Source organism: Anomaloglossus baeobatrachus, chromosome 7, assembly GCF_048569485.1.
Source record: "Anomaloglossus baeobatrachus isolate aAnoBae1 chromosome 7, aAnoBae1.hap1, whole genome shotgun sequence".
In the NCBI taxonomy this organism is placed as follows: Eukaryota; Metazoa; Chordata; class Amphibia; order Anura; family Aromobatidae; genus Anomaloglossus; species Anomaloglossus baeobatrachus.
Window position 1 is genome coordinate 34,880,826 of NC_134359.1, and position 24,502 is coordinate 34,905,327.

Consider the following 24,502-nt stretch of genomic DNA (forward strand, 5'->3'; position numbering starts at 1 on the left):
CATTGGAGGGGTTAGTGCCCTTCGTTTCTCATTGATACTTTTTAAAGTGTTTTACAGAGTAGATCTGCCTTAAACAGATGTCGTGTGCGAAAACTCAGTTTTACGTTGTCACTAAGGGGCGCGACCACTTAAAGTGCCTAGGGCAGCATGAAGGCAAAATACAGCCCTGCATACACCCGACACTGCGGGGAGAGGGGGTGGTTCGCCCTCGATGTCAAGAGGAGGGTGAGCAAGAGTGCCCAGAGGTGCGCCCATCCCCCTCCCCCGCCATCAAGTTCTGAAGAAGAGTATTAAAGAGGTGGCGGCTACCTTTCTGTCAAGTCCCCGTTGGGACCCTGTTGATGTTCCCGTTTGTTTTACTGCATTTATAAAAGACATGGGTGAGAACTTGCAGGCCAACCCATAAACTATTGGGTCTTGTAAATAGCCCCAGACCACCCTTTTCATCATGCCGCAGTCTCCGGAGAGGCTGGTTGGAGGAAGGGCCTGCGGCAGAGTAGGCCGAGGTCCCGTCACCATGGAAACCGGTGACTATCCTCCTGGTCAGGGGTCCCCTGGACGTGGGGCCTCTGAGAGAGACTGCCGGGTAAGGAACTTATTACCCGACCCATGTGGGCAACACCCGGATCCAAACCCGTTTCCTGGACTGGGGAAAAGGTGTGTGCACCAGTGCTTAGCGGTGGCACCAGGGCTAGGTTTGTTTGGGTGGGCTAAGGTGAAAAGGACTGGGTCCCATCCCGGTTAATAAAAATGTTTTATATGCAACGTTTAAGTAACCCGCCCCCCGTAAGGGAAGAAAACCAAAATATCTGTACTATGTAAATATGTTATTATACTTGTATATGTTTTTCAAAATCTTTTATCTTTTGCAGTTAAACAAAAATAAACCGGTGGTGGTCGGACAGCCCGCGGACGGTCTGTGTTTAACCAAGGGGGAGTGTGACGCCCTGGCCAGGCCAGGTAGTCACAAATAGGCCCCTACACAACACCTTCCCTCACGGATAACAGCAGCCGAACTTCAAAACCCTTGTCACCCCCCTCAGGGCTAGATGGACACACCAGGGGGCGGAACCAGGCAGTTGGGAGACGCCCACCGAGGAGTTTAGACAGCCCGGGGCGGGGAAGTAAACAGACAAGTGTTAGAGTTCAAGTTGGAGAGGAGTGTGGGCTGGAGCTGTGTCCAGCTCCAGCAGAGGCGAATACCCCAAATTGAACGGCGCCAGGGTAGTAGCCCTGGTGCCTTTGGCTAGGAGGCAGACGGCGGTCTCCGTCTGCAGGAGCCGGGAAGACGACTCGGTGGAACCGAGGTGGACCGGGACAGGGTTGTAGCCCGCCGGTACCGACCCGGGGAACCGACTCGGAAATCGGAGCACACAGGGAGTACTTGGACGCTGAAGCCTTGACCAGAAGCGACTGGAACCAGCTAATTTACCGATTGAGGCCAGGACTAGAGGTCCTGTCCCACCCAAAGTGCCTATTAGAAGGCAACAGCCGGGTGGGGGAACCAGAACGCAGCCGGCTGCGGGCACCGACCACCATCACCTTGGTTTACCAGAGACTCGTGTGTTTCCTTAATAGTAAGTACACCAGCAACCTGCGGTCGCCCATCCCCCTGTGACTATAGAGCGCTGATAAAACCCTTTTCAGGAAAAAATTCTGTTTGTGAATCTATCACAACATCATATTTACCAACCGGGCCCGGTATGGAAAAAAAGAAAAAAAAAATCTGCATGCAATGGATGTGGAAAAAAGATACCAACACAGGAGCAGGGAAGTGAGGTAATGCTGTAAGAGGCCGTGGGGAGAGCCCCACGCGTTACGCTGGCTAGCAGCTTCGTCAGGGGCCGGTTGGTAAATATGATGTTGTGATAGATTCCCAAACAGAATTTTTTCTGAAAAGGTTTTTTTCAGCGCTCTATAGTCACATTATCTTGTGCTGACATGTGCTTGGTTCAGACCTGGTTATCAGCTCTATAGGGCAGCACACCTTGCAGTGCTGATTTTCTTTATTCATTTCCACAAGCTCTGGTTTATCATTGCATGCTTTAGTAACCATGGGATTAATATAACTGTCTCTCTAAACATATGTTAGTATTGTTATTGTTACATCAACCCCCTATTGGTTGGACTATTATCCCGGAGTCATTTCTGATAATTTTTCTATTTATGGTTGCTGTGTATCTGCTTGTTAGCTCTATAGAGCAGCACACATAGTAGTGCTAATACTATTTCTTATTGACCTATTCAGGTTTTGGTGTATCTTCTGCTGGCAACAGCTATTTTGGATATTGCAAATGTTTAAGTATACATATGATGTGGACAGGGGCGTACATAGAAATCATGGGGACCCATTGCAAAAGTCTAAATGGGGCCCCCCACGCAATAAAAAAAATACAATAAAATATTAACATAATAAATTGCGCACGTCTGGGGGGGACATATAAGTTACTGGGGGGACATTTAAGCTACTGGGGGCCGGCATACAAGTTACTAGGGGCGTATACTCCGTGTGCAGAATTATTAGGCAAGCTGTATTTTAAAGATTTTTTTATTATTGATCAACAACTATGTTCTCAATCAGCCCAAAAGACTCATACATTTCAAAGCTTAATATTTTAGAAGTTGGAGTGGTTTTTTTTTAGATTTGGCTATCTTAGGAGGATATCTGTTTGTGCAGGTAACTATTACTGTGCAGAATTATTAGGCAACTTAATAAAAACCAAATCTATTCCCATCTCACTTGTTTATTTTCACCAGGGAAACCAATATAACTGCACGAAATTTAGAAATAAACATTTCTGACATGCAAAAACAAAACCCCAAAAAATTAGTGACCAATATAGCCACCTTTTTTTCTGATGACACTCAGCAGCCGACCATCCATAGACTCTGTCATTGCTTGATCTGTTTACGATTAACATTGCATGCAGCAGCCACCACAGTCTCCAGACACTGTTCCCAGAGGTGGACTGCTTTCCCTCCCTGTAGATCTTGACTCGCCCACCCCAGGGCTATGGGACACCTGGTGCCGGGCCGGACTAGTCCGGGGGACGTCAGTGGTGGCTGGGCCCAACTCCGTACCCTGGTGGGGTCAATTAATATGGCTTCAGTGGGGGTAATTATTAAAGTTTATATTCGTGACGCCATCTGTGGTTTGTGGCTATTAAGCCGCCGCTGCTGTATGGGGCCTTCGGGGCTGATGTAATGGCAGCTTGGATGGTCCTGGTCCCCACAGGTGGAGCGGTGCCCCGGGGTAACTGTTGGTGCTTGTAAGTGTCTATGCAGTGATGGAAGTCTATGCAGATGAAATAACAGAGGCGACACCAGGGGGTGCAGTTTCAAGATGTTTACTCACAGTTGGTTATTTGACACGGCAGCTGTCCGGTTGCCCACTGGTGTGCTGGAATCCCCTGTCAGGGACCTCCGCTGATCCCGGGTAGATCTAGAAATGAAAGCCGGTGCACCCCTCTATGTGTTCCTTTCTTCAGCTGACTCCTTAAGCCTTGCCCTTGTTGGCTGAACCTGGCTCGGCCTCCACTACAGCCTCCGGGCCAGGGGCTTGCCTGTCGGTAATTTACCCCCTTTCTAGAGGTTCTGCCGTGGGCTGTGGCCCGGGGAGCTTGCAGCTTTCCCTGGGCCTCGGTTCTTACTTTTGGAGTTGACTTTTCCTCCTCTAGTTTATAGGGACCGTCCCCTGTGTGCAGCTTGATCTCTCCACCGAATCTTATTGTGGAACAGGCCACTAGTCTGAAAGCGTTTCGTGGCCCTGGAATCCCTTCTGTTCTGCTTGGTGTCACCTGGACCTACCGGGTCCCAGAGTCTTCACCAGGAAGCGTCACTTTCTTCTCTTGTTCCTGACTGACTAGAGCACTTCTTCTTTCAGCTCTCTCTGCAGACTCTCACTTCTCACTTCTCTGCCTCCCGCAGACTTCCTCACTCCCCTCCTCCCTGAAGTAAACTGAAACTCTCTCTCTTGACCTTCCTTACTACTCTGCTCTCTGGTGGCTCATCCCACCCCCCAGTTGCTAAGCTACCACCCTATGGGAGCAGGGATGGGTCTTACGGCCCCTCCCAGCATGCAGCATGGGAGGGTTGCTGCCACTGTCCCTGGTCCCTGTGTGTACCTAACAATGGTGTAGTGCAAATTTGCCTGTGTACCGGCGTTCACTCCTTTCCTTACCCAGGATGGGACATCACACCTCTGGCTGGGGTACAATGTTCCTGTGGCGACGGAAGCCTCAGGGGCGCCACAATCTCACATTTTATGAGGGACCACAGGTTTTCTATGGGGTTCAGATCAGGTGACCAAGGCGGCCATGTCAGTATTTTTTCATCTTTTAGGCCTTTACTGGCCAGCCATGCTGTGGAGTAGTTGGATGCATGTGATGGAGCATTGTCCTGCATGAAAATCATGTTTTTCTTGAACGATAGCGACTTCTTCCTGTACCACTGCTTGAAGAAGTTGTCTTCCAGAAACTGGCAGTAGGTCTGGGAGTTGAGCTTCACTCCATCCTCAACCCGAAAAGGTCCCACAAGTTGATCTTTGATGATACCAGCCCATACCAGTACCCCACCTCCACCTTGCTGGCGTCTGAGTCGGAGTGGAGCTCTCTGCCCTTTACTGATCCAGTCTCTGGCCCATCCATCTGGCCCATTAAGAGTCACTCTCATTTCATCAGTCCATAAAACCTTTCAAAAATCGGTCTTAAGATATTTCTTGGCCCAGTCTTGATGTTTTATCTTATGTTTCTTGTTCAGAGGTGGTGGTTTTCAGCCTTCCTTACCTTGGCCATGTCCCCGAGTATGGCACACCTTGTGCTTTTTGATACTCCAGTAACGTTGCAGCTCTGAAATATGGCCAAACTCATGGCAAATGGCATCTTGGCAGCTTCACGCTTGATTTTCCTCAATTCATGGGCAGTTATTTTGCGCCTTTTTTTTCCAACACGCTTCTTGCGACCCTGTTGGCTATTTGCCAGGAAACACTTGATTGTTCGGTGATCACGCTTCAAAAGTTTGGCAATTTCAAGACTGCTGCATCCCTCTGCAAGACATCTCACAATATGGACTTTTCAGAGCCCCTCAAATCTCTCTTCTGACCCACTTTGCCAAAGGAAAGGAAGTTGCCTAATAATTAAGCACCCCTTATATAGGGTGTTGATGTCATTACACCGCACCCCTACTCATTACAGAGATGCACAGCACCTGATTTACTTAATTGGTAGTTGGCTCTCAAGCCTATACAGCTTGGAGTAAGACAACACGTATAAAAAGTATCATGTGATCAAAATACTCATTTGCCTAATAATTCTGCACACTGTGTATACACATTAGGAATTAATCTTTATTTTAGCCAGGATATACATTTACCAGTCCAGTAAGTAGACTATTACTGTGCTGCTGTTTTGACTGTGCCTGATGCGCCGTGCTGAGCCGCCCGTGAGCAGTACAACCACCAATGGCTACCACCTGCCTGCCTCCAGAGGCGCAACAGAACAGGAGCAGCTTCTGGGACACTGCAGTGTACACGACACACCGGCGCTGAGCTTTAGACACTGACAGTCTGACACTCGGCCTGGCTGGGAATCAGGGGCTGGCTGGCGAATTTTTTCCTGGGGGTCAAGCACAAAGCAGTGCAAGTATAAGTGGCCTATACTTATTGGCTCTGATTCTTTAAATAGTTGGTCCAAAACTAAATTTTACTTTACTTCTAAATCTCTGTTATAATCCAATCTTTTTTCTAAAATACGTTAATGAAAAATTCTCTCACTCCTCTGCCTTATTGTTTTACTACTTCCTCTCTGATGACACTTTGTTTGAAAATCCCCATTGCACCCTGGGATACTCAAACGTCATTAAGGGGCAGAGACTCTGGTCAATCTGCAGCCTCTGCCCCCTTGCTGAAACAAAACATCATCAGTGACCTCCATTTCAGGGGCCAGGCTTTTCTGTATTTTATTTTGTATGCACTAGCTGTCAATTCCAACAGATGCTCAGTAGAATCTTACCACTGTGCACTATCCTTCTCAGTGCACAACGACAGTGCACTCCTTCGCCAGCTCTGTCCAGAAGTGATGTCACTTGTGGGAATGGCTGTGGTCTCTGCTTGCTCATTCTTTACTTAGCATGTGCACTGACCGTGCGGTCTGCTGCCAGCTTGTCACTTGTAATCAGAGCCGGCGAGGGAGTGCACTGCCATTGGGCACTGAGAAAAATTCTGCACAGTTACAAGATTCCACTGACTATCCGTGGTAATTGACAGCCGGCATATAATCAATAGAGCAGGGACGAGCCCAGCTCCTGAAATGGACGTCACTGATGACAATTAATTTCAGGGAGGGGACAAAGGCTGCGACAGTGACCACAGCCTCTGCCCCCTGATCATGACTCGCTTGAGCCTCCTAGCAGGCACTGGGATTTTCAAACGAAGCGACATCAAAGAGGAAATATAAAAAATAAAGCAATTAGAGAAGTGAGGGAAAGATAGGGAATTTCTAATTACAGTACTGTATATCAGAAAAATATTAATTTGCGAATTTAGATAGAGATTTAGGAATAAAATTAAATTTCATTTCAGAGTAGTCCACTGCACAGCATCAAGTGCATGTTCCAACCTTTACAGTTTCAGGTCTTCTCCTTAGGACAGGCCATTATCACATCTGGAGATCCATCTATCGGCTGACTTTATAGCAGCATTACAGCATTGTATCATGTACTGATGTGAATAGAACAACCCTGGAATACCTTCAAGAACCTCTTAAAACAGTACAAACCAGCAGCAGCCAAAGTAACAGTGCCCGACGCTTTCTGAGCACCACACCGCCTGACGCTCACTGAGCACCTCAGGGCCTGCCCCTTGCTGAGCACCGCGCTGCCTGACGCTCGCTCAGCCCCGCGCTGCCTGACGCTCGCTCAGCCCCGCGCTGCCTGACGCTCGCTCAGCCCCGCGCTGCCTGACGCTCGCTCAGCCCCGCGCTGCCTGATTCTCGCTCAGCACCCACATATCAAAACCAATAACACTAGTATAAATGCAAAATAATGCCGCCACACCATGACCAAATATTATTGTAAGGGGTGGACGGACCCCTTACATGGAGGTGCAGCTTTTCCCCTGAAGATACCCCACGTTGGGGGTAACTAAAGATGTTAATTGTGTTTGATAGTATTGACGAGTTTCCCCCCCCTAGATGTCAGTGTGGGACGGCTGTCCCCATAGGAAAAGTACAGGAGAGAGGAGGAGCCGGACAGTCTAGGGGGAGGGTGGGAGGTCGCTGTAGTAAGATCGAGGGAGAGGAGTTCAGTTTCTGCCGGGACGGGGGAGAAGGAGCAACGGGGGCAGAGTGTGGGGTCGATTGGGGCAGTTAGCCAGGGAGAGAGAAAAAGGAGAGTGTCCGGATCGGGAACCAGCAGTGTACAGGTGGAACCCGAAGAAGCTTAGCCGGCGAAGCAGAAGTGTGTGGGTCAAGTCTGCAGTAACCGGAGTGTGAGCTTAGGTGAAGGAAACGAGAGCAGCCGGGCAAGGCACCTGAACAGAGAAAACAGGAACAGTTTCCCTGGCAGGAATTGTGATTTAACACTGCAAGATTTGCGTACCGAGACTGTTTTGAAGTTATGTGCAATAAAATGCCTTTTGGTTCAGCTGGTGCCTGTCTGCGGAGTTTTTCTGAGTCTGTCAGCGGGCTCCTGCCATCCACACTCTGCCCCACCAAACATTCCCCTGTCCCAATAGTGATGGCTGAGCCGGGGGTTAGCCTGATGCATGAAGGGGCCACGACTACACCCCCCGAGGCACCCCTGGCACCCCGTTACAAGTGGCATAGTCGGCAGGATACGGACTATCTGCGGAGGGTCCCGATCCAAGAATGTGAAGATCAAGCGGTGCCTAAGGCGTTGGACCAGGCACAAGACGGCGCTAAGATGGCCGCCGTCTTCACGAACACAGTAAGCGTGCGGAAAATTGGCGCCAAACGGAAAACCCTGAGCTAGCCGGCAAAGAAAAAGAAGTACAGAGTGCGCCGCCCAAAGAGGGGAGGTACTGGCCCCAAGATGCTGCAGAAGACTAGAGACGTGGGCGACGTTGCAGGAAAGAAGAGGCGCCGCCTATGCTGGATCGACCTGGTGAGTGAAGCCAGGGGTGGAGTGTATGCAAGAGCGGGAAAAGAAGGCCCGCCTCCACCTTCCCCGGCACCATTACAGGAAGAGCCACAGGAGACGCCAACTCAGCAGCTGACTCTAAGTGAGATGGAGACGCAGACAAAGCAGCGAGCTGCAGCGGGCGCGCTGGTGACGACCAGCCTGGGAAGAGGACGCCCGAGGCAGAGCTTAGTAGAGGAGGCACCTACCATAACGTTACCGGCTGTGCCAGGAGGTCCGGAGCGGCCCACAAAAGTTACTTGGGTCACTTCCTGGGATGCCGTGACCGGTGAAACATCCACGGAAGTCCGGGCCACTTACAAGACTCAACTGCAGCCGGAAAGCGAGGCACTGGGAACACCCCTTCAGCGTCCGGAGCTGGTTACGCCAGCCAAGGTAGGACCTCCAACCCTCACAGAAGTTCCGGCCCCGGGAGAACAACATGTCCCGGAGCTTGAAGAAGATGAGTGGGGATTTTTCTGGGAGCCGGTAAAGCCGGCGCCTCTAACCCGACGACAGTCCCCGCCGCCTGAGATAGACCCGGTGCAAGAAAGTCTTCTGGCCGAAACCGTGGCCCGGGAGATGATGGCCGGACCCCTTAGTGAAACATTTGATCGGCAGTGTAGCATTGGCACCGTGGTCAAGTTTAATCAGGCCGAGGGATACGGGTTTATAGAAGACGACGAGACCGGGGATCACTTCTTTTATAATCGGGTCAATCTGGACATTGAGGGGTTACCCCAACGTCTCCATACTCTGTACCCGGGGGAAAAAGTGAAGTTCCGGAGAGAAGTGGGATGCCGGGGCCTATTTGCCGTAGGGGTGCCCACTGCCCAGGAGGCCGCGCAGTGGCAACAGGAGATCGAGTGGGAGGAATGTCAGTACCGGAGACGTACGCAGCAGAGACCGGTGCTGGCTGAAACTTGTCGGCCAAGAAACACTCTGGCGGTGTCGCCAGAAGTAGTTACAGGACCGGTAGCCGAGCTGGAAAAGGGAACACCGGCGTTATTGGCGATTCGCCAGAGTATGGTGGCGCACCCGGTGGTCGTTGTTGGTAGTCCCCAGCCGTCCCGTCCAGCTACCCCGCCACCCCCGCCGGGGGGCCGAGGAGCCAAAATTAGAGACGGAGGAATCAGAGTCACAGGCCAACTATGAACCGTTCCGGAGGCTGCGCCGCTTGCCAGGCCAATCCCTCTCCGAATATGTGAGGGCCCAGCGGGCTGAATGGCTGCGCGCCTACCACCCCGTGTGAATCATAGCAATCAGAGGTGATGGACATATATGTGTTGAGAACCGGAATTGTTAAAAAACCCGGTGAAGATTTATAGTTGCCACAACGTTCAAGCTATTGAGCCCGGAAGGAGCCTGATGCCGGACTGTGCAAAGACTCCCTCCGTGACTGTGACGGAGACTTTATTGTCTGTTGCTTCCTGCCTACAAAGACCGGGAGTGCTGGGAGAGCCTCCGGGCAGAAGACCAGCTAAGACCGGGAGCGCCTGTTGAGGGCCTCCGGGCAAACGTGCTACAAAGACCGGGAGCTCCCTTGGAGGGACTCCGGGCGCCGGACTTGTGTGCCCATTGGTTGTGTTTTTATGCGAATGTTTTAAAGTTTTATAAAGAGATTGCCTCGCTGGTTAGGTTTTGTCTTACAGATACGAGCCTTGCCGGGAGGCTAAGTCAAAAAGAGGGGAGGAATGTAAGGGGTGGACGGACCCCTTACACGGAGGTGCAGCTTTTCCCCTGAAGATACCCCATGTTGGGGGTAACTAAAGATGTTAATTGTGTTTGATAGTATTGACGAGTTTCCCCCCCCTAGATGTCAGTGTGGGACGGCTGTCCCCATAGGAAAAGTACAGGAGAGAGGAGGAGCCGGACAGTCTAGGGGGAGGGTGGGAGGTCGCTGTAGTAAGATTGAGGGAGAGGAGTTCAGTTTCTGCCGGGACGGGGGAGAAGGAGCAACGGGGGCAGAGTGTGGGGTCGATTGCGGCAGTTAGCCAGGGAGAGAGAAAAAGGAGAGTGTCTGGATCAGGAACAAGCAGTGTACAGGTGGGACCCGAAGAAGCTTAGCCGGCGAAGCAGAAGTGTGTGGGTCAAGTCTGCAGTAACCGGAGTGTGAGCTTCGGTGAAGGAAACGAGAGCAGCCGGGCAAGGCCCCTGAACAGAGAAAACAGGAACAGTTTCCCTGGCAGGAATTGTGATTTAACACTGCAAGATTTGCGTACCGAGACTGTTTTGAAGTTATGTGCAATAAAATGCCTTTTGGTTCAGCTGGTGCCTGTCTGCGGAGTTTTCCTGAGTCTGTCAGCGGGCTCCTGCCATCCACACTCTGCCCCACCAAACATTCCCCTGTCCCAATAGTGACGGCTGAGCCGGGGGTTAGCCTGATGCACGAAGGGGCCACGACTACACCCCCCGAGGCACCCCCGGCACCCCGTTACATTATCACCACATGGAGTCTGAATATAACCATCATCCTGTTACTGAGCAAAGCCCACTGCACCAAGACCAGTGGGATCACACTGCAAATCCACCCCACCCCAAGTCTGCAGTGTGTAAACTTGGCCTAAAGTAGTATGTCCTCCTTCGTGCCCTTCACCACACATAATATAAATGTTCACATCTGTCTCCCCCATATAATGGTAACGATTATGACCCTCTTTATAGCCTTAGGATCTATAGTAAAACTCTGCACAGTACAGGGACAATACACAGTGATGTCACAGTACAGGGCAGGTTCTTTCTGTAGTGTTACAGGCAGACATTTGTACATTATAATGCTCACCTGCTCCTGTGCTGTGAGAGATGTTAGTGGCTCCGGCCTCTCTGCTGCACTTCCTGTCCTGGCTGTGTTCAGATCCTGTCCTGTGCTTTTTCTCTCTGGTTCTTCTGCTCTCTGCTTCTCTTTGTGTGCTCTGCTCTCTGTTTGCTCTGCTGATTCTGCTCCTCCTGCCTTGTTGCTCTGCTAGATTTTCTCTGGTCTCTGCTCCTTCATTGCTTCTTCTGCTCTGTGTTTTTCATCTTCCTATCTCCCGCGCTGTTCTGAACAAGCTCCGCCCTCTCTCCTGATTGGCTGTTCGCCTCCTGCCATCTCTCACAGCTCTCCATTGGAAGAAAACGCTGCTGGGGACTCCCTCCTCTTCAGCAGATGCTGCGCTGTGTGCAGTGTCTGTGTCGCGGGCGGAGGACGGGATGCAGCGCTCTCCCTACTGCTCGGGTCCGGCCGCCGCTGCTGCTGCGGCCTGCTGCTGCTCGGTGGCTCGAGCGATGGGCCGGATCCCGGGGACTCGAGCGGCGCTCCTCGCCCGTGAGTGAAAGGGGGGTTGGTTTTTGGGGTGGATTGTTTATTGTCCGTGACGCCACCCACGGTTGTGGTGATTTTTAGTAACACCACCGCTGCTCTGTATGGGGATCCCGGGAGCGGTGACTGGGAGCAGCAGAGTTGTTGGTTCTCCCCTCCGTGGGTAGGGGGTGGTTGTCCCGGGGCCCAATGATGAGGTGGGGGGATGAGGGATGGTAGGCCCAGTGCAGGGCTTGGTGAGGTGCAGGGACGCGGGGGCAGCGCTGTGCCTCACGGCACTGTGGTACTCACTCAGCCTGAGACGGTGACACAGTTCTCGGTAAAACACACGGCTGGAAAGACGGTTCCCACGGACGGCTGCTGTTGCTTTTCCCCGGTAGTTAGCGGTGACGGTCCCTTTTCCTGCACCTAAGTCTATGTTGGTAGCGATGGGTTCCCACCGGTTACCCGCTCCCCGACCTGGATATGGGCCGGAGGAGTCCCTCTTTGCCCGCAGGCGCTGGCCCTGAGAAACTGGTGCCCTGGCTGTGGCGGTGACTCTCTCTCACGGTTGGATGGTTGCCTTCAATCGGGACTTAGTTGTTTGGAGACCCAGGAGGTCCCCTTCACTGACGGATTTGGCAAATTCACGGCGACTCCTAGCCTTGCCGGGATCCGAAAGGCCCCTGCCAATGGTGCTGGCTTCTCCTTGTGTACCGGTCCGGTACCGCCGGGCCACCACCCGTCCACGGTCCTTTCGGCAACTCCGATCAGCCTCTCCTGCAGACGGTCACCGCCGTCTGCTAACCTTGCTGTCTCGGTCCGGGGCACACACCCGGACCAACTTGAGGCTTCAAAACTGTCACTCTTTTCCTTCACTTCAACTCCTCTCACTTGCTCCTCTACCACTTTCTTTCCTCTCCAAACTCAATTCTCTCTGATCTCTGCCTGGTTTTCCCGCCTCCAGGATTGTGAACTCCTTGGTGGGTGGAGACCAACCGCCTGGCTTCACCCCCTGGTGTGGACATCAGCCCCTGGAGGAAGGCAACAAGGATTTTAGGTCTAGCCTTGGTGTACCTATCCGGGGTGTAGGGTGTGGTGATGTCATTACCTGTGACCCCTGGCTTGCCCAGGGCGTCACATCTGCATATCGGTGTTGCAGCCAGCATACAGCTATAAAACAGTGTGGGCCCCTAGCTCCCTTAATCAGCTGCTTGGTGACCTCCCCGGGGCAGCCCGCCCATGCTGGGAATTATGAAAGTGAAAGTGCATTCAGAGCGGGCAGCCGTCACGGGGCCCCTTTCAGGTCCCGGGCCCCATAGCAGTGGCGTGGCCTGCCTCTATGGATGGTACGCCACTGGATGTGGATAATTTTGCATGTTAGCATTTTATCTTGAGCACTTTGTACCATTTCTCATTTATGTGCTTGGTTCACACCTGGTCATCAGTACTATAGGGCAGCACATCTAGCAGTGCAACAGTCTTTATTTTTCTCCACAAACTCTGGTTATTATTGCATGCCTCAGTAATTATGGATTATGTAACTCTCTATTCTAACCTATGATATGGTTATTTTTGCATGCTAGCAATTGATACTGTCACACCAATCTGATTGTTATGCCGGAGTCATTCTTGATAATTTCCCTGTATATGGTTATTTTACATCTGTTGTCAGCTCTATAGGGCAGCACACTCAGTAGTGCTGATACTTTTACTGATTGATTTAGATTTTGGTTCATCTTCCGTAGGCATTAGAAATTTTTGGATATTTCAATTATATGATATGGATATTTTCGCATGTTAATTGTATTTTGTTATACCAACCCCATATTGATTGGATTATTTTCCTGGAGCTAATTATGAGAATTTTTGAGGCCGTGTTGTGCACTTGTGTGTGTTTTTAATGTTTTTAATTGTGTGATTCCCATTGACCTAATAACATTATTATTGAATTGTTATTCTTTGTTTACAATTTTTTGATGTGCGCCTGAATTCTGTGTGCCCTTTTTCTCCTCTTTGTACATCTATACACCTCCCCCTGATTCCCTCCCCCAGGTTGAGCAGCCATATTGCGGACAAGCACTAAGGTGGGGTCCATGAGTTGGGCTTGCGTACATTTCTTATTATCAATCTTCCCCCAGTCAATAGCAACAGTCTGGTTAGGCATACTCATGGTTGTTGGCTCAGAGGTGGATGATGGAGACTGGGTGTAATGCCTGATAGTAGCCACAGATTCAGACTGGCTGTAAGGGGAGTCAAGAGAAAAGCTGCTCACAAAGCAGGACCCCAAGAACTCTGCAACCCTTTAACCCCTATACAGAGATTTGGAATTGCACAGAGCCCCAGAGATCCCCACCTGTGGTAGGCTGTAGTCCGTGGTCGTCAGGCAGGGTCAAAAACCAGGAGATGCTAAACAGGAACAGAATCGGCAGGCAAGGGCGTAGTGAGGAGACAACGCAGAGGTCAAATCCGGAACTGGCAGCAAGGTACAAAACTGACAGGCAGGAGGGTAGTCAAACAACAAGCAAAGGTCAGCGCACAGGAATCAAAATACAAACAGCACATGAACCAGGAGTACAGAACTATCTCTGGCAGTGGTCATGTGACAGGAGGGGGAATAAGAAGGGTGTGGTGTCTTCCCATTGGCTGCAGGTGAATGTTGGCAACTTCAGCTGGAAGACACATGCCACCTACAGTCAGCCAGTGGTACTGCAGGTTCCAGGGAAACCTAGCCTAGTGGATGAGCGGAGCCTGTGCTCCGCAGAGCCACGGGCACCGACTCCTCTCCCATCACAGCACTATCCGTGGTGGGAACATGGCGTTGTCTGGCGATCAGAGCAGAAGTTGCAGGAGCGGACTCTGGTGGGGACGTGACACTGGGAATGTGAATAATCCTTGTAAAAGATCCACATAATGGTCCTGCTTGGCTTGGAAGTGGGTGATTGCTGCTACAAACTGGCTGGATAGTCCTTGTCCTAGGTCATACTCCAAAATAACTGGTGTGAGCAGGTAATCCACAAGCTCCACTTCCCTCTGGGTGGTATCCGAAACAGGCTTGGTGGGGCCATCCATGAACCCCACTTCAATTTCCTCCTGGTTAGTCCCCGAAATAACAGAAGTGGGGAGACCATCCATGAGCCCTACATCAACCTCGATCAATCGCGGGATCGGCGGAGACCCCTGACGGCGGATCCTGGCACTCCGTGGGCAACCGGTCCGCGGCCGAATTGAACTGAACAGTGAGTAAAACACCTAGACTGCAAGCTTTGTGTCGTCTGCTTCATCCTGCACCTCATAAACAAACACCATAGACTTTACCAAGCACCAAAAGGTTGCCCCGGGGTATCCGCTCTACCTGTGGAGAGCAAGAAACACCTCAGCTGCCATAACATCAGCCCCGGAGGTCCCTTCCAGCAGCTGTGGCTCCATAGCTGCAAATTACCACAGGTGGCGTCACGAACATATTATAAACTTTATTACCATCTCCCCCATACCGCCATTTTAATTGACTCTGCCAGGGTCACGTAATCGGGCCCCGCCACCGCTGATTACCCTGGACTAGTCCGGCCCGACACCGAGTCACCTAAGGCCCTGGGGCGGGCGAGTCACTTTTTGGCATCACGAACAGGATGTGAACAAGACCCGTCAATACGGGTGACGTGTGCCTTAAAGAACTGCATTTAATAGATTGTGTTTTACTGTGTGGAAATTGACGCCGCCATTTTAAACTGCCGAGTGCGGGAAGAAAGGGGGTGTGCCTGAAGAAAGAGCGCGAAGATAAGCCCCGCCCCCTCCCTGCTCGGAGGAGGATTGAAAAATGGCGCGCTAAGAAGAGAAACTACCAAGATGTAATGAGTAGTGGGTGGAGGAATGCCACCGGGAGGTGCCCTGGAGACAAGGCAGGCACCCTACCTGGACTTCCTCGCCGAGGAGGTGAAGCGGCTGGAGCAGCGGTTGCGGAAGCTCGAGATCGGAGCCGAGCAGCTGAAGAGGAGGTGACCAAGGCGGGGCGTGCGCCAGCGAACCAGGTGGCGTCCAGCATCATGGAGAGTGAAATGCCTTCAGCCGCCGCCGCGGAGTCCGGTAAGGGAGAAGTCAGCACCACCTGGCAGGGCCCGGACCACCTAGTGGGGCCCCTTCCCAGCCCTCCTGCGAGAGCACCCGGTGCAACATCGCCCTGCTTTGAGGGGGATGCAGCCCTGGTAGTGCCTCCTCGCAGCAACCCCACCACAGCCAGCTCCCAGGATCAGCAAATGCAGACAGTGCTGACCGCTGCCTACCTGTTGCCAGGAGCAGAGCCTGAACAGAATCCATACATGTAAGGAGAATGAACTACCTGAACTGTAAATAGCCCCTTTTGCCCCACTTGCTTTTTGAAGATGTCCCTTCCCTTCCTGAATTCGTCAATGCCCTGTTGTTCTTTTCGAAGACGTCCCTTACCTTAACCCCCCCACTGTTTACAGACAACCAGGCCACTGGACTATAGGTGGCTGGTATATATAGTGTGAGAAAAGTTTATATGTGATTAACCAGTTTCCCCGTAGGAAAAATGATAAGTGTGTTAATGGACATGTGGGCCACAGGACTAGGTGTGTCCAGGACTCTACCTTGTATATAGTTGCACCTGTTGTGTCCCCTACCAGAATTATGGTGGGACTGAAGAAGTTTGTACTAAGATGGAAAGGTGCAGCAGAGACTCTAAAGCTTGATTATCTGTTTTGCAACGTTTAAGAAAAAGTGCCTCCCATAAATGGAAGAAAAGTTTATTGTTTACCTGTTATAATGCATTTTAAATTTTTTTGCAGTTAACACCACTGTATTTTTGTGTCAGCCCGCGGACGTGCTGGGATTTGCTGTGGGGGAGTGTGGCGCACCTGAGGCTTCCGTCGCCACAGAGATATTGCACCTCAGCCAGAGGTGTGGTATCCCATCCTTGGTAAGAAGGGGGTCATCTACCGGTCCACAGACAAAACCTACACACACCAATTGTTAGGACACACTGGTTTAGGGTTTAAGGCGGGCACCCACTAATGCTAAGAGTAGCAACCAGTATATCTGGTCCCCGGGGCCTTAAGTCCCATTAACTGGCCTGAAGGGGTGGAGCCTAGCAAGAGGGAGTGTGGGAGGCATCAGAGGGGTGGTTAGAGGAACCAGCTGGTGCCAGTTTGGACCAACCAGTCAGTCAGAGCCAGTCAGGCAGAGAGTCAGTTGGTAGTTGGAGTAAGGAGTAGAGACAGTGACAGAAGGAGGTTCCTGGTGGAGATCCTGGGGTCTTGTTAGGCCCAGGTGACACCGAAAGAAAGGATTCCAGGGTCACGGAAGGGCGGTAGTCCCGTGACCTGTTCCACTGGAAGATCGGGTGGAGCAATCTGGCTGCAATCCCCCAAGGCCACAAACCCGCCACAGATCACCGGAAAAGGCGAGCAAGATACGACGACGGTCAGCCACCTTTGCACAGGCCCTGTGGTGGAGGCGCAAGACAGCATATCACAGTTTTGGTGCTCAGGAGACAGTCAGAAAGGACACAAAGAGGGGTGCACCGGTACTGACCATTGACCTATCCGGGATCGGCGGAGACCCCGCCCTGACGGCGGATCCTGGCACTCCGTGGGCAACGGTCCGCGGCCGAATTGAACTAAACAGTGAGGAAAACACCTAGACTGCAAGCTTTGTGTCGTCTGCTTCATCCTGCACCTCATAAACAAACACCATAGACTTTACCAAGCACCAAAGGTTGCCCCGGGGTACCCGCTCTACCTGTGGAGAGCAAGAAACCCCTCAGCTGCCATAACATCAGCCCCGGAGGTCCCTTCCAGCAGCTGCGGCTCCATAGCTGCAAATTACCACAGGTGGCGTCACGAACATATTATAAACTTTATTACCATCTCCCCCATACCGCCATTTTAATTGACTCCGCCAGGGTCACGGAATCGGGCCCCGCCACCGCTGACTACCCTGGACTAGTCCGGCCCGACACCGAGTCACCTAAGGCCCTGGGGCGGGCGAGTCACACACATGCCAGAGGGATGTCCGAGCGCTGGCCCTCAGCCAGGGAGATGGATAATTGGGAATCTGGTAAATGGTCTTCTGGGGAAACAATAACTGGACTTACCAGGGTAATGGAGGAACCAGTGTCTCGTAGTCCCTGGCTCTGTATGTCACAGACCTTGAGCTGAGCTGGCAGATGGGCTCCAAGCATAGGGCCTCGGTTTTGGAGACAATCTTTATCTATATGTCCAAGGCGCCCACATGTATAACAGCGCCATAGATTGGGCAAGTCAGAGGCCCTGTTTGTAGACCTTTGTTTTGGTGCAGCTTCTGCTGGGTAGCGGGGCCATCCTTCTTGAGTGGCTGGTGTTAGCAATACAGCAGCTGGAACTTCATAAACAAATTCCAGAACACAAGCCCTCTCTTCTCTTGAGGATTTAGGCCCCAATTCAGCCAACAACTCTGTGGCTCGGGCTATTTGGGACCAAGTTGATTCCCGATTGTCACTAGATCTTTGTATGAAATTTGGAAAAAAAAGATTTTTTGGTGTTTTCTGTGAAAAATTCTAATTAAAATTTTGTCCACTATTCATATTTTATTTAGCAATTTTGAAATAAACTTGTGAAAGTTATTTGTGTGTTTTTTTCTATATTATTTGTATGGGGGCCTAAAAGGCCCCCAATACATTAATATGTATATTTTTAACGTCATGCGTTCTAGGGTTAAATAACATTTATTAAGGGAATGTTTTCTTGTGTTTTTTTCTCCCTTTGGCATTCTTTAACCCCTCATTAACCCCTTACATACCATATATTTAAATTTCATTATGCTAATTATCCTGTTCAGATGTGTCTTGTTAGGGCTGCTTCTCACTTGCGAGTTTCTCGCAGTAGAGCAATGCGAAAAAATCTCGCATTGGAATCGGACACATGTTAGTGAATGATTCAGCTCTCATCTGCGATTTTTTTCTCAGTCCAAATCGGACTGAGAAAAAAAATCACAGCATGCTGCTTTTTTGCGAGTTTCTACTGCGAGTCTCTCCAATGCAAGTCTATGGGAGCGTGTAAATAATCGGATGTCACGGGATGGCACTCACACCATCCTAGTGACATCCGATTTTCTAAATACATTTCTCGCATGTTTCCTAAAACACTGGAAACGAGCGATGTCTCACAATGTCTGTCAATCACTATTCTCTGTCAGTCGGTCTCTCCCTCTCGGTCTCTATTCTCTCTCTGTCGGTCCGTCACTATCTCTGTCCCTCTCTCACAGTCTGTCGGTCAGTTTCCCCTCCTCTCTCATACTCACCGTTCCCCGGTCTCCGGAGCGGCGCTGCACGGCATTCACACTGCTGCGGCGGCTTTTACTATTTTGAAAAAGCCGGCCGCTCATTAAACAATCTCGTATTCCCTGCTTTCCCCGCCCACAGGCGCCTATGATTGGTTGCAGTGAGACACTCCCCCACGCTGAGTGACAGGTGTCTCACTGCACCCAATCACAGCAGCCGGTGGGCGTGTCTATACTGTGCAGTGAAATAAATAAATAAATAATTAAAAAAAATGGCGTGCGGTCCCCCCCAATTTTAATACCAGCCAGATAAAGCCATACGGCTGAAGGCTGGTATTCTCAGGATGGGGAGCTCCACGTTATGGGGAGCCCCCCAGCCTAACAATATCAGCCAGCAGCCGACCAGAATTGCCGCATACATTATATGCGACAGTTCTGGGGCTGTACCCGGCTCTTCCCGATTTACCCTGGTGCGTTGGCAAATCGGGGTAATAAGGAGTTAATGGCAGCCCATAGCTAAATCCTAGATTAATCATGTCAGGCGTCTATGAGACACCCTCCATGATTAATCTGTAAGTTACAGTAAATAAACACACACACACACACATGAAAAAATCATTTATTAGAAATAAAAAACACAAACAAATTCCCTCATTACCAATTTAATAAGCCCCAAAAAGCCCTCCATGTCTGGCGTAATCCACGGACCTCCAGCGTTGCTTCCAGCATGAAGGTGACAGGAGCTGCAGCAGACACCGCCGCTCCGGTCACCTCCAAGCAGCAACTGAGGTGAGTAGCGCGATCTGCTGAGGTGTCACTGAGGTTAATCGCGGCCACCGCTGGATCCAGCGACAGCGGGTAACCTCAGTGACAGCTCAGCTGATCGCGCTACTCACCTCAGTTGCTGCGTGGAGGTGACCGGAGCGGCGGTGTCTGCTGCAGCTCCTGTCACCTTCATGCTGGAAGCGACGCTGGAGGTCCGTGGATTACGCCGGACATGGAGGGCTTTTTGGGGTTTATTAAATTGGTAATGAGGGAATTTATTAGTGTTTTTTATTTCTAATAAATGATTTTTTCATGTGTGTGTGTGTGTTTATTTACTGTAACTTACAGATTAATCATGGAGGGTGTCTCATAGACGCCTGACATGATTAATCTAGGATTTAGTGGCAGCTATGGGCTGCCATTAACTCCTTACTACCCCGATTTGCCAACGCACCAGGGCAAATCGGGAAGAGCCGGGTACAGCCCCAGAACTGTCGCATATAATGTATGCGGCAATTCTGGGCGGCTGCTGACTGATATTGTTAGGCTGGGGGGCTCCCCATAACGTGGAGCTCCCCATCCTGAGAATACCAGCCTTCAGCCGTATGGCTTTATCTGGCTGGTATTAAAATTGGGGGGGAACGCACGCCATTTTTTTAAATTATTTATTTAGTTATTTCACTGCACAGTATAGACCCGCCCACCGGCTGCTGTGATTGGTTGCAGTGTGACACCTGTCACTCAGCGTGGGGGCGTGTCTCACTGCAACCAATCATAGGCGCCTGTGGGCGGGGAAAGCAGGGAATACGATATTGTTTAATGAGCGGCCGGCTTTTTCAAAATAGTAAAAGCCGCCGGAGCAGTGTGAACGCCGTGCAGCGCAGCGCGGCGCCGGGGATCGGTGAGTATGAGAGAGGGTAGCTAACTTCAGTCACTCGGGGGATTAGTGGTCACCAGTGAGCCCTTCACTGGTGACCGCTAATCAGGACGCGGCACAGACAGAGCCGCAGCATGACAATGAAGTCGGGTGAAGTTCACCCGAGTTCATTCTGATTGTGCGGCTCTGTCTGTGTCTGCTGTCATCTGCCATTCAGCTCTGCTACATGGCTGTCTGTGTCTGCTGTCAGCGGCCATGTAGCAGAGCTGAATGGCAGATGACATAGTAAAAAATACGCATTACACACTCATTACACATGCATTACACACGCTAGTAAAATCATTAATTTATTCAGAAAAAGCATCGCACTTGCGTTGCACTCGCACCTGATGTGAACTAAAATCAGCCGAGTTTTTTTCAGCCCAGTTGGACCGATTTTACTCGCATAGATGTGTTTTCACCCTTATGTGGTATATCCGGTTGTTCCTCTTTATAAACCCCTGATGTAAATGATGTGAATAGATGATTAAGAACGCTCTGGCGTTCGAAATGCGTCTTCCTTGACCATTGATTTTATGGAATTTAAAAAATCTATTGAAATAAAGACGAAGTTTTACTTCATACAGACATGGATGCTGGAGTTCTTTCTATATGCTGAATTGGACTTGCCAACCCTCCGTGCACCGTCATCTTTATTCCTCCATGTGGTGAGCTGGAATCCTTCCCTTTTTCCTCTTTCGCAAGGCACTGTATATGCCCATATGCAGTATGTGGTTTGCAAGGGTCGATCTTACTGACACATTCCCTTTAATAATGGTGAACACTAGATATAATGTTAATGGAGAAGTCGTTGTATAGTAATCTGTGTATAATCATAGTTTTTACTCTATATTCAGACAAATTACCCGCACTTCTCGGCTTTTGGAAAACTAATTGAATTAGTCAAAGGAGACATCACATATCAGGTGGTGGACTGTGTCGTAAACTTGGCAAATTCATCACTGAATCAGTCTTCTGGTAAGAACAAAACTATAAGTATATACTGCTACATTGCTGAGGCTCAGTGGTCGATAATACGAAGGAAAATTGCTTTTGATTGAAGGTAATATTTTCTAAATAGCACAGTTCTGGGCAGCAAATAAAGTCAGGTAATGCTTGTTTTTGGTACATTGGTATAGGCATGATGGATTTTGTAGTACGGTAGACCTTGTAGGGAATTGCCGGGATTTCCCACCCCAAACTACTTATATGTGCATGTAGCTCTGTCAAAGAAAATTCCAATAATACTGTTACATGGCCAGTCCATGCCTCTATTACTGAGAAAGGTATGCACACCAGTGACTATGTAAGGGGAATACATGAAATAGCAGAAACTGCTGTGTGAATACTGACTTGAAAAATCCAATAGCTATATGTAAGAGTGAAAATGTGAAAAAATGGAATCTGCATTACTGCCATGAACATATGAATCAAGAGAAATTTAGCTACTGAATTGATCAATGCAATAGAGCCCCAACACTACGCCAAAGTATTTCTCTACGTTGGGGTCCCTAGCTTGTGTGTGTCCTCTCATGCAGTTAAAAAACTTACCGTGTATGGGAAGCTGAGACCCAGGCTATATATACGATGTGGATTGGCAATAGGTGTGTATGGGGAGGGTTCACAAACGAAAAACTACTAACAATAAGGATAACGTTTGGAACACCATTCTAAGTCTGAACTGGGTGCAAAAACCTAAAAAAGCATCACTATGGGGAGATAAGGTATGCACACCATTGACTACGTAGAGAAATACTTTGGCGTAGTGTTGGGGCTCTATTGCATTGATCAATTCAGTAGCTAAATTTCTCTTGATTCATATGTTCATGGCAGTAATGCAGATTCCATTTTTCACATATTCACTCTTGCATATAGCTATTGGATTTTTCAAGTCAGTATTCACACAGCAGTTTCTGCTATTTCATGTATTCCCCTTACATAGTCACTGGTGTGCATACCTTATCTCCCCATAGTGATTTTTTTTAGGTTTTTGCACCCAGTTCAGACTTAGAATGGTGTTCCAAACGTTATTCCTTATCTATTACTGAGAAATCAGCCTTTTAATTGATATGGAAATAGCTATATGTAAGTCTGAAACTGAAGTACAGGTTCTGAGGATGCAACAGCACAGAAGAAAACAACTTAGTGGTGACTCACAAATAAGATTTATTACAGAAATTAGGCTATAGCACAATATGGATGAATCAATGCAGTAAGATACAGGTAGAGATGAACAAAACTGTGGTTCAATGTTCAAAGTTTGGGTTCAAAAACTGACTACCAAAAAAGCAGAGTTCAGGTTCAAAGTTTGAGTCAGTTACTAGTGCAAACCACTGAAGTGAACAGCGCTGTGTTTGGATATGAGTGATGCTCAGCCCTGTACAAGCCCTGTGCAGTGTTTAATCGACTCGCACTGGGGGTAAAATCAGCGTGATCAGATGTAGTGTGCACACTCACAAAAAAAAAAATGGCACGCTCCGCTCACCCTCCCCCAGTCATCTCTAGTTACAGGCTAGTGAAAGTGAACAGGAAATATGCTGAAATAGTTTTCTACCGAATGACGTCTAAGGCCATGTACGCACTAGAAATTGACTTTTTCTTCAGGAAGATCCGGTCCCTCTGAAAGATTCCTGCACCTGCGGTAAAAAAACGCAAAGAAATCCTCATGCGGTTTTACCACAGTTTGGTGCGGTTTTGGTGCAGATTTGCCGTGATTTTTCTGCAGGTTGGTCCCTGCGGATTTTTACCATTATCTATGGCAAAAACCGCAGGTACCTGCGGAAAAGAAGTGACATGCACATTAATTCTGCAGCGGAAATTCTGCGGGTAAATCCGTAGGTATAAAAAACACAGTGTGCGCACAGCATTTTTTTTTTATTCTCATAGGTTTTGCTGGGTAATGACTGCAGAAATGTTAGACACATTTTCTGCAGCAAATGCACAGTAAAATCCGCAGTAAATCCGCAGTGTCCGCACATAGCCTAATACAGATAATCAAACTATATCTAACTGCACTATGATGTAACCAACAGCCGAAAGTAAAGCTATAGTCAGAGTCCTAATGTCTGTTATGTGTCACAGCCAGTTTCAGTATATGATCCTAACTTTAGTTAGGCTAGCTATAGTGAACCTTAAGGTATTTAGTACAATTAACTAAATAAATTCACGTCACTGAGTACCACACAGCTAAACAGAAAACAACGGCCCAACTCACTCGGATCCCCCACAGGAGGTGGCCTTCATTCTTTGGTACTTGACCACATCTGGAACTGGGGGTTTTGACTGATGGTGTCTTGTCTTCTTGATTGGGCCATCTAATCTGGAACTGAAGGTATTGACCAGAGACATCTACTTTTCTTGGTTTGACATATTAGTCTTGGCGACACAGTTCAGACTAACTTAGCATATGATTTCACTCAGTTGCTTCCTAAGTATGAGTTGGTGCCAATTCCACCCCTTATCTGATGTACTGAGCTTTATAAATTGCTTGCTGCACCACAAAAACCACTTGATCGGTCATCTCTCTGACTCTTTTTCCCAAGAGAAAACAGTTGTGCTGCACGTAAGCTCCGGGTGGGTTCTCTCATGGACAAATTTATATCCTAGATTTGCAAGAAAGAAGGTTGACTTCCCTATTCATTCATTCATTATCCTCTTCACGACATATGGCGTATTGGGAACGTCATGGATCGTGTGAGATTAATCCCTGCCGCCTGCCGTGGGCAGTCCGCCGCGATCCCCGCACATCTCAGCTGATCTTAACAGCTGACATGTGTGCCTGCCAGGCACGAGTGGAATCACATTCCACCCTCACCTATTAACTCCTTACATCTCACTGCCAAAATCTGACAGTGAGATGTATCAGCGCGCCGCCATTTGCATAACTTACCCACCCCCATCAGAAGTCACGTGACGTGGTCACGTGACTTCCGGTGGTTGCCATGGTAGAACAGGGTCATGTGATGACTCCTGTAGCTGTCATGAGTTACTTTCTCTCACTGCCGGCAGAGGGCAGTGTGTGAGAGTAAGACCGGTGTCACACTTGCGAGTGCCTTGAGTATATCTCGCACGAGTCTTGTGGTGCATCACCCGGCACGGACTCACACTTTCTTCACAGGAGCGGGTCGGTTGCCTGC

At 49.6% G+C, this 24,502-nt stretch overlaps 1 protein-coding gene across 1 annotated transcript in view; it reads left to right on the forward strand.

The window, feature by feature from the left end:
• Positions 1-24,502, forward strand: part of LOC142246609 (protein mono-ADP-ribosyltransferase PARP15-like) — a 331,278-nt gene that overhangs the window by 76,206 nt on the left and 230,570 nt on the right. Inside the window, exon 5 of the mRNA XM_075319679.1 lies at positions 21,224-21,344. Within this exon, the coding sequence (XP_075175794.1) occupies positions 21,224-21,344 (121 nt within the window). The remainder of the gene's footprint in view (positions 1-21,223; positions 21,345-24,502) is intronic.